Source organism: Octopus bimaculoides, chromosome 3, assembly GCF_001194135.2.
Source record: "Octopus bimaculoides isolate UCB-OBI-ISO-001 chromosome 3, ASM119413v2, whole genome shotgun sequence".
Taxonomy (NCBI): domain Eukaryota; kingdom Metazoa; phylum Mollusca; class Cephalopoda; order Octopoda; family Octopodidae; genus Octopus; species Octopus bimaculoides.
In genome coordinates this window covers 166,016,985-166,028,193 of record NC_068983.1, presented here as the reverse complement: position 1 = coordinate 166,028,193, position 11,209 = coordinate 166,016,985, and the positions used below count along the sequence as shown (strand labels likewise).

General features: G+C 36.7%; 1 protein-coding gene across 1 annotated transcript in view; it reads right to left on the bottom strand.

Moving 5' to 3' along the window:
• LOC106867340 (BLOC-2 complex member HPS3) overlaps positions 1-11,209 on the bottom strand; it is a 58,588-nt gene that overhangs the window by 25,466 nt on the left and 21,913 nt on the right. The window contains exons 8-10 of the mRNA XM_052966821.1: positions 6,460-6,632; positions 6,231-6,336; positions 5,140-5,250 (exon numbers count right to left, since the gene is read on the bottom strand). Of these exons, the coding sequence (XP_052822781.1) occupies positions 5,140-5,250; positions 6,231-6,336; positions 6,460-6,632 (390 nt within the window). The remainder of the gene's footprint in view (positions 1-5,139; positions 5,251-6,230; positions 6,337-6,459; positions 6,633-11,209) is intronic.

Here is an 11,209-nt window from a genome sequence, read left to right as displayed (position 1 = left end):
ATATATCATCATCATTTAATATCTGCTTTCCATGCTGGCATGGGTTGGACGGTTTGACTGAGGACTGAGGCTGCACCAGGCTCCAATCTGATCTGGCAAGGTTTCTACAGCTGGATGCCCTTCCTAATGCCAAACATTCTGAGAGTGTAGTGAGTGCATTTTACGTGCCACTGGCACAGGAGCCAGTCGGGTGGCACAGACATCGACCACACCTGAATGGTGCTTTTACATACATATATACATACATATATATATATAAACAATGTATAAGAAAAAGGGGTGCAGGCATGACTGTGTGGTTAAGAAACTCAGTTTGCAATCAAGTGGGTTCAGGTTCTGTCCCACTGCCCAGCATCTTGGACAGCCCTGGGATAACTAATGCCTTGTAAGTGAATTTGGTAGATGGAAACTGTGTGGAAGCCCACTGCATACATACATACATACATACACACATGCATCAATGAATGTGCATGTTTTGTGTTGTCCTCCCTGCATTTCTTGACAAGTGCTATTGGTTGGTTTATGTCCTCATAGCTTAGCAGTTCAGCAAAAGAAACCAACAGAAAAAGTAACAGCATTTAATAAATACATATTGGGATTAATTTATTCAGCTAGGTGGTGCCCCAGCATGGCCATAGTCAAATGACAGAAATAAGTAAAAGATAAATCGAAGAAAGGAAAGTAGAGAGGCATCTGTAATTATTATTATTATTATTATTATCATTATCATCATCATCATCGTTATTATTATCATTATTATCATTATTATTATTTATGGTTTCTTTTCATTATAACTTTATTTCAGCTGCCTTAGTACCGGGCATCCTCCAGAAGCCATGAGTAGCAAGGGCACTTTTGTTTTGCTATGCATGCGAAAATTATAACCACATTTATTCCATTTTAGATGGAGAGTGCTTTCCATAGTACATGGACTGTACCCATCAAGGATATCTTTTGTAGTTCCCGGAGATTGGAGCTACCAGGGAGTTGCTTAATATACTTCTCAGCTCCCTTCTTTATCAATCCCAATGCACCAATTACTACTGATATTATCGCACTACTAAGCTTCCACATTTTTGTGATTTCAATTTGCAGATCTTTAGAGTGAGAAAGCTTCTCGTATTCCTTTCTTGAAACATTTTGATCTCATGAGACAGACATATCTATTAACAGACAAGTTCCTCTGTTGTAGTCCTTGATCACAATGTCTGGTCAATTGGAGTCAGTTTGTATTGAGAAGTTCCAAAGGATGGTGAAACCCTTGCTATTTACGACATCCTCTGGATGTCACCTGTACCACTCATTATTATTATTATTATTAATATTATTATTATTATTGTTATTGTTATTAAGGTGACAAGCTGACAGAATTGTTAGCCTGTTGGGCAGAATGAAGCATTTTGCTCATCTTTATGTTCTGAATTCAAATTCTGCCACAGTCATCTTTGCCTTTCATCTTTTCACAGCTGATAGAATAAGTACTAATTGAGTAGTGAGGTCGATGTGATCAACTAGCCCCTCCCCTCAAACTTTCAGGCCTTGTGCCTATAGTAGAAAGGATTATTGTTGTTGAGACAGAGTAGGTAGCATGTCGGAACATGTCATGGATTAGTCTCATCCTTCCCAGAAACCAATTCCTTTATACGGCCTTGTTGAGATCTAAATATATTCTATGGCAAGAAGACCAAAATGGTAATTCTTTCTAAGTTTAGGCACAAGGCCAGTAATTCTGAGGGGGAGGAGGGAGTCGGTTACATCGAACCTGGTACCTGAGTGGTAATGATTTTCAATGACCTCAAAAGGATGAAAAACAAAGTGGAACTTCGTGGAATTTGAACTCAGAACATGAAACTGGAAGAAGTGCCACTAAGCATTTTGTCCTGAGCTGTGACCATTCTGCCAGCCCACTGCCCTGACAATAATAATAATAATAATAATAATAATAATAATAAAAATAATAATAATAATAATGATGATGATGATGAGTTCAAACTTTTATCAAACATATTACAACAAAATAATGAATCTTCATGCACAATTCATGTAATAACGAGACAGAAATAAAGAGAGAGACAGATGAGAAAGATTGAGAGAGAGAGACAGACAGAGATGAGAGAGAAAGAGACAGACAGACAAACAGAGAGAGAGAGAGAGAGAGAAAGTTATTTCAGTTTGAAAACCTCAACAGCTTACTTCAAGTAACAAAGAACCTGATTTATTTATAACATTCAACCCAATGAAGAGATATCAGCTGCTTATGTTACAATACTGTGTTCGTCATGTGTATGTGTGTGTGTGTGTGTGTGTGTGTGTGTGTGTGTGTGTGTGTGTGTGTGTGTGTGTGTGTGTGTGTGTGTGTGTGCGTGTGTGTGCGTGTGTGTGCGTGTGATGGCATTTGTGGAAGTGGAAGAGCCAGGAAGACATGGGATGAAGTAGTGAAGACCAATCTGAAGATGTTGGGCCTCACCGAAGAGATGAGAATGGACTAAGATGCCTGGTGCTATGAAGTTCTTAAAAAGGCCCACCCACCTTAGCAAAACTAAATTCTGGAAGCACTGTGTATTCCACCAAAAGGTAACATTAATTCACACACCCTACCCCACACCTTACCCCAATGAACCAAGCTACATCATTCCTTCATGCCTCCTCACTCCAGCAGCCCAACACTGCTCTCATCTCTTCCTGTTAACTGTATCATTGCTATTCTGTTGCCGCCCCCACCCTGACCAAATTCCCCCTTCCCTCCTTTCTCCCTCTTGAACTTTCTCAAACTCCCTACTTTTACACTCCCCCCACTCACTTGAGAGTATCCCCCTCCTTGACATGTCAACATCTTTATTGTGTGTGCTCTCTCTCTCTCTCTCTCTCTCTCTCTCTCCCCTTCTGACAGAGGTAACCATGTATTTCCTCCACTACAAGACCCCTGTTTCTGTCCTCCCTCAATATTATTCCCCTCTCAGTTGAAGGATCTTTGTCTTGCAAGCTATTTGGTGACCTCAGCATTGTTGGTGCCACATAAAAGGCACCCAGTGGAGCACTCTGTAAAGTGGTTTCTGTTAGGAAGGGCACCCAGCCATAGAAACCATGCCAAGACAGTGGAGCTTGGGACAGTCCTCAAGCTTACCAGTTCCTGTCAAAGTGTCCAACCCATGCTATCATGGATGATGGATGTTAAATGATGATGATGATGGTGGATTTGAACAGGGTTTTACTTGAGACAAATTTTTATGACTCGATACTCTTCCTGTTACCAGGCTTACTTGATTTCAACCGAGTTATATTTTTACTCCACAGTTCTTAGAAAGTGCAAAGTAACCAGACGTAATGTCCATGAGGAATGTCAACATCATCACCACTTTACTCAACTGGTGACAAATGTGGAACAACAGCATTCACAGACATTGGTGCACAACCGATTGGATTTTGTAGACTCGGAAGCTATAAGGTGAGCTCATTAGGGCTGCTGGCACAAAAAATGCAATCTGCACACATGTCGAGTGGTTGGCATTAGGAAGGGAATCCAGCTGCAGAAACCATGTGAAAACAGAGATTGGAGTGCTCTGCAACCCTTGGGAACACTGGATCCTGTCAAACCATCCAGCATATGTTGGCATGGAAGATGAGTATTAAATGGTGATGATAAATATATCATCATTGTTTTCCATGCTGAAATTGGCCTGGACAGTTCGACAGGATCTAGCAAACTTCAGGGGTATCCCTTCCTCTATTCTCCATCAGTTATAGGGGCCTCCCTTTAGGCTGTTAGTCTCACAAGGTTCAAGAAGACATCACTAGTGCTGGTGCCATAGTGGTTGGCATCAGGAACAACATCCACGTCAAAGCAGGCCAAAGCAGACATTAGAAGAGAATACAATTCTGTGATTCTTCATATCTTCTTGACCTCTCCAACCCATGCCAGCATAGAAAACAGACATCAAATGATAATGATGATATATTTTGTACAAGGATAACTATTAGACTCAGTTAATATGCACAAAAAATAAGTTTTTCATATTGTGTATGAGTGCATTTTATATGCATATATGTACATGTGCATGCATGAATGCACACACACACACACACACATGCAGAAGTATGGGTGAAGGTCAACAACATCATATATTGTCATGTGAACAGAAAAAAATGCTGAAAATTTAATATGTTAATTACTCTGACTAATTGAAACTCATCCATTATATTTATGCCTTCTCATGGTGTATGCAAATTAACTGAGACATTAATTAACATGTCACATGATAACAAATAAACATTGCAACCAAATATAGAATAAACAAGTCAAGTTGACATCTCCGTCGTAAATGGAAGGTCAATAATTTATTTATGACGGAATAAATGCTGCTTTTTGTGTTGCAAACAGAGGTGTGGTTTATTCCTTTAGAATTTACCGACTTGAGGAAGGATGTTTGGTAATTATGGCTTAGATTATTGATGATGGAGAGGGGATAGGATGGGTGGCTGGAAGAGTAAATAGAAAGAGAATGGAGGGAAGGAAGGAGAGGGGGGATGGATAGGGAGGTGGGTAGGTAGGTTGATACAGACATGCATGTACGCAAATAGAAAGATAGACAGGTAAAGAAGATAGCTAGGTATAATTAGACCATTGAAATATAAACTCATCTATTTGTTTCATAAAATAATAATTAATATATAATTGATTCCTATGAAGGTTAAATATTTCTACAATTAGGTTGGCATGACCTGTAAATAGAAATTCATTCTCAACCGATTTTCTCTTCATTAAACATTTTGAATTTAATGAAGTTTCAATATTTACCAATCATATTCTTTGACCTGACCCCCCACCTCCACTGTAACCGATTCCAGTTTTGGGGGTGGGGATCCCATTTAACAATCCATTCGATGTTTTTCCTTCCCCAGATGTTATCACAAAATATATTTTGCAAAAGAAACCATAAAACCCTTCATGTAAACATTCTACAAAGAACACAGACATACAGACAGACGTATTTTATCTTTTACTTGTTTCAGTCACTGGATCACTCACAAGGCTTTGGTCAGTCTGGGTTTAGAATGGAAGACATGTACCCAAGGTGCCATGCAGTGGGACTGACCCCAGAACTGTGTAGTTGGGAAGCAAACTGCTTACCACACAGCCACATATATAAAATATATTATACTTACAGTGCTTAGATTTAAAGGTTCAGAATTTCCAAAAATTTTCCTTTTTAGATAATGGAGAAACCCTTTTCCATGTTTAAAGAAGATGCCCTGAAATATAAAATAAAACAGATTAAATAGAGAAATAATAAACACTGTTGAAGCTTTGGATAATCTCCTAAGGGATTTCACTCAGGATTAATGTTTCCTTTGACAAAAATGCTTATTATCTGACTTGTAGCTTCTGAAAGGCCAAGCATTCTCCTAATTTCCAGCTTTATTGAAATCAGACAGTTTATAGCATTTGACTGACTGCATCAAAGACGTTTGATAGACATCCCACAATTCAAAGATGGTGGAACAATATCCTTCATAGATCAGAAATATGTCACGTGATGTAAACGACAGGAGAGGATTTTAAACTGCAACAGAGTCTAGGTTTCTTGTAGATTCTAAATCTGTTTCTTAGAACCAAAATGATGTATTTAAGTGAAAACTTTGTGGTTATGAACAAAGTTTTGTTAAAAGAGAAAGGTTTGTTCTTGTATTTGGAAAAATATGCAAAAAGAACCAAATTCAATGTGTTTGCAGAAAAGTGTGGAATGTGTGAACCAAATTGAGTTCTGTCTGTGAAATGTCTGTGATTTACACAAGACAAGGACACACTTCCTTCAATTTAAAATGTATAACATCAATTTAAATATACTCAAGTGTTGCTGAATCTTATAATTCAAATATTAAGATGAAAGTTTGATATCTCAATAAAATCAATCATTTGTATTGAGTCATCAATTAGGTATCATTGATTCTTTATTCTATAAGCAACATCATCATGTAATATACCATTTATGTGAATTCTTCACCTCATACTGTAAGTATTAACATATATATGGTGATATTTATATTCCCATCTAACAATTTGAAACCAGGAGTAATTAAAGAAAGACTTTTGAAGAAGTTCCCTTACACTGTTCACAGTTACTAAAGAATGAAAACAAAGCCTGAATTCTATTGTCTTAAACTTAGGAAGCTAAAGTTCCACACTCAGTCAATTTATTTATCAAAATCTCTGGAACATGTTGCATACAGACCTGATCTTTTTCATTAATGTTAGAGGCTTTCTGTAAAGCATCTTTTAGGGTGATCCCAGCCATGTTGTAATATGGTAGACAAAGTTTCCAGTCTGAACAAGGGTGCCTGATCAAATTAAAACAGAACATTTCAATTTTGCTGCACAGAGAATAATTACATCTTTTATGTTAAGGCATCATTTAATCTCACATGAAATTAATAATTTAAATAAAAATATAATTAAACTACCAGGCATAGAAATCTCCGAGTTTCTGGCAGGATTCGGCAAATAAATTTTGATATTCTTCTAAATATTCGATCTCAGAGTCTACGACTGGACCCCTCAGAATCAGGTTGGCTTCTTGGAGCACATGAAGGTATGCTTCTTGAACACTGTCTTGATATTTCGTAGAGAATACAATCTAAAAGGAATTCCAAAGAAAAAAGGCATTGAAACTTTCATCAACAAAAAAAGGGAAAGAATCTCCAAGAGGATTGCAGATCTTGTTTGTGACTAAATATCATAAACTGTTAAAAGTAGTAAAAGATAAATAAAATTTAAACCAGGTTTAATGAGGGATTATTGTCCCCAATTTTTACCTGGATAAATTTTACTTCAGTGGAATTGAAAAAATAAATTAAGGGAGATGATGCTCTGATGAAAAAACAACAACAATCAGATATTCAGGTTTGAATTTGCCAGTATGTACTAAGAATGAATAGATATGTTATTGTTTGGATTCTCCCTGTTCTGTGTGTACCCCATCAATTATTACCTGTTGGCAGACATCAGCAGATAATTTGGCTGCTGATTTCTATAAACAAGAGGTTGGTAGATTCATTGGTCTGGAGGTATAGTTTAGACTGAGGAGACACACAATAAGGTTGAAACACGACAGTGTCTGAAAGTCCCCTAACATTGATAAATCACATGTGTTATGAATACACATCATTTAAAGAGAAGAGACATTCTCTGACAACAAAAAACAACAACCATCAACATATTCACACTTGAGTTGACCAGAATATTATGAGAATAAATAGGTATGTTATTATAAAAAATTATATAATTTCAGTTTTTATTATTATTATTATTAATAGTGGTTGGCGTTAGGAAGGGCATCCAGCTGTAGAAACTCTGCCAAATCAGACTGGAGCCTGGTGTTGCCATCCGGTTTCACCAGTCCTCAGTCAAATCGTCCAACCCATGCTAGCATGGAAAGCGGACGTTAAACGATGATGATGATGATGATGATTGTCAAAATTAAAGATAAAAATGCATTGACACTAAAAATGGAAATAATAATACTAATACTGGGGTAATTGTTTTCAGGATAACTAAAATCCATTTTCATCTTCACTTGACAGCAGCCATAGATGAAGACATTCTTTACAATATGATAATATTGATACTATGTAAAGTGTAGATATTGATGAGTTAATAACAAAACAATCATAAAATATAACGGATACATAAATCTCTCTATACTGGTTAACTATTACATTTACTCTATTTATTAAAAACCGTTTAGCTACTCTATAACTCTGGATAGTTCAACTGTTATCATTAATCCATTATATTTTCAATAGCTTCTATCACAAATCAGATATTGATAATTGTAATAAAAGTAATTAATTGTCAGAGTCATTGGATTGCTTCACAGTATTTGTTCTGAGTTTCCGAGCTTTGAGTTCAAATTCTGCCAAGGTTCATTTTGCCTTCCAACCTTTCTAGACCAAAAAAAACAACAAAACTACCAATCTTGGATGATTGATTGGTGACACTGTTTAAGGATCAGATGTTTTCTGGTGTTTGTTGTTGTAATGGCAATGATGGCACTGGTGCCTGGTAGCTGAAGACAGAGAGAGAGACTTAATGATAACAGTTGAACTATTTATAGTTATAGAGCAGCTGAACAGTTTTTAATAAATAGATTAATGTAATAGTTATGCAGTGTGGAGAGATTTATGTATCAATTATATTTTATGATTGTTTGTTATTAACTCATCAATATCTACACTTTACATATTCTCTCCAATATGATAATATTGATACTGTCTTCGTCTATCACGTATGGCCATCTGCTAGTCTTCTACAAACAACTATGTCCAGGTGTGCACCTTGTTGGAAGGAGAAACATAAACCAATGACTTCTTTGACTAAAGTAGGACCCAGATAGTTCAGGATCAGTAGATATCGATGGAGACAATGACAAATTAAAACTAGAGATTTATCCTGACTTCTTGGTTAATTTTTAGCTGCAAATCTGATGCCATAGTGTGATCAATCATAAAATTGTATTGGAAAGAGATTTATGATCAAGAATTCTTTCAACCATTTCTATATCTATCTCTAATACCCTGACTAACTGAGGTTAGTCAGGGTATTTTGTACTTGGAGAATTTGCTTAATAAGGTATGCTACATAATTAGGTTCACAAATGGTGGCAGCTAGTGTGGTATCCATTTACAGCCAAACAGACTGGAGCATTGAAAGAAGATGCTAAGAAAAACGGTCTTTCTTCATCTTCAAACTACAAACCTTCAACTATGAGTTGACTCTGCTGTGACTCAGTTCCCCTGTAATAATTATTATAGGAATAAAACAATGCACTCACTCTCTCTCACAAAGACAGAGAGAGAGTTGTGAAAGAGGGGAAAAAATAAAAGCAAAATATTTGCTAATAACTGGTCGAGTGTACAGCATTGAGAATGAACTGATTGTAGAGAGTGATGATGAGGTGCAGAATAGAAAGCAGCAGCAGCAGCGAGAAAGTCCAGAAGAGAGAAGGGAATAAAGGTGACCGGGGCCAACTGTTGGAGACAAATAAGCTGAGAAAGCAGCTAGACATACAAAGCTCTCATTGGTTTTATATGGAAGCTCAAATGTATGCAAATGTATAGGTCTGTATGAAACACCATACATCAATGCCTGATAACAGCTGGCGGGGGGGGGGAGAAAAACATAGAAATAAGGTCACTGAGAGGAAAAAAAAGGCAACACAACAAACCAAATAAAACTTGATTTCACAAAGGAAAAAGCAAAGCTGAAGCCACTAAAATCTGATGGTTTCATCACATTTATTAAGGAACATTAAAAGTGACACTAAATGGAATGCGATATTGTAAAGACGCAGAGTATGGAAGACAGTACCAAACTTTGGCAAAGAGAGTTATACCAGCCCCTGAACAGGGTGCCAATCCACTGTTCCAAAGGTCCCACCCAACTAAGAACCAGGTACAGCAATTCAAAGGTCAACAGCTATTTAATGTCTTGCCAAAAACCCTGAAAAATCTCCATGAGGTGGGGAGAGATGATTCCAAGAAGCACCTTGACCTCCTGCACTCCAAGATCCCAGATGAATGAACATGGCAACAAGAAACTCAAACAAGAGCAATAATATCAAACAACCTTCCTCTACCAGAAGCTGCCAGCCACAAACGAGAAAGGCCCTTGTAACGATAATGATCCCGGCAGTGCTCCCCCCCACACACACACAGGGATGAACTGAACCCATCTGCTCCAGTTAACACAAACTGTTTCTCAATACATGTTTTTTTTTAATGGTTACTATGACTACTAGTTATTAACTATTTACTGGTTGCCGAAAAAGAGTCAATTCAGAAAAGTAAGTGTGTGCGTGTGAGTGTAGAATTAATGTTTAGAACTGAAACAAAGAATTCCATAAGACAAGTCAATTAATCCAAATTAAATCAAGAATCATTAAGTAAGATTAAAAACTTCAGAAAACTAGAATTGTCAAGATCTTTGCCTAAACAAAATTGATTTCTCTAGTTTTATAGATTATCCAGATATCATATATTTCCATTGCTTCATAAAGTAATTAGAATCCAACAGTCAAGATACAGGCTCCAACAACCTTTTGTTGATTTATAGATTTGAAGAAACCACCAACCCATCAAGATTCAGAGGCAAAAAACATTTAAAATGTAAAAACACTTTCATTACATTTCTGTTAGTAAGAAAAGAAATTGTAAGAAAGTGCAACAGATTCAGCAAAAGATCAGTGAACATTCAGATAATCTGGTGAGGAAATACATTTTTATAGAACAGACTTGATAATAAAATGGCCAACTGGGAACCATATTAATAGATACAACATCGAGAGGCAATGGCGCTGTGGTTTTTGTCTGAAAGAAAATCTTTACAGGGATATGTCAAGTAAAAAACAATATTAGAGCAAGGCAAATATTGTCTCAGCAATGACTCGTGAGAGCATCAGACACTTTTTGGCCTTCTTGGAACTGATCTCAGACAAAAGAACCACAACATCCTCTCTTTCAACGGTGCATATATACACTAAATTATGATACATAGGTGGTATATATACATTATGGTGTATATACATTATGATATAAAGATGGCTATTTTTATTTAATACTGTTACAATGAGATACACCAAGACTTAATAATGTAACACAAGGTTCGTTAAATTGCAAGCAATGACGTCCCTCATGCTCTTCCTAATTAATTTATAAGTAAAATAATATTTAAAGACCATAATTAGATAAATTAGTGCATGATATAATTCTCTAACAAAAGTTTAATTGCTACGTTAAAAAAATTTGAACTTGCTTTTTGAAATTTTAAATTAAATATCTAGTCTTCCAATCAAATTCATAACATCCACTCCCAAACTCATTCAGCTGCTATAACAATACCCCTTATTTCCACCCCTACATTTCACAAGGTTTCCCCTATTACTGTTCCTTATCACCTCCTTCCAGACTCACTCCTAGTTTCTTCTTCAACCCCTCAATCCCCATTTCAAATCACCTGTCACACTCTTCTCTCTCCTATTCCTCCATTGGCGCGTTGGTTGCTTTTAATTCATCCAACCCATGCCAGCATGGAAAAAGGGATATTGAATAATGATGGTGGTGAGTGTCACAGTATTTTTAGCTTCCTGATGTCTAATGTGACATCATCATCATCATCATCATCATTTAACATCTGTCATCCATGCTGGCATGAATG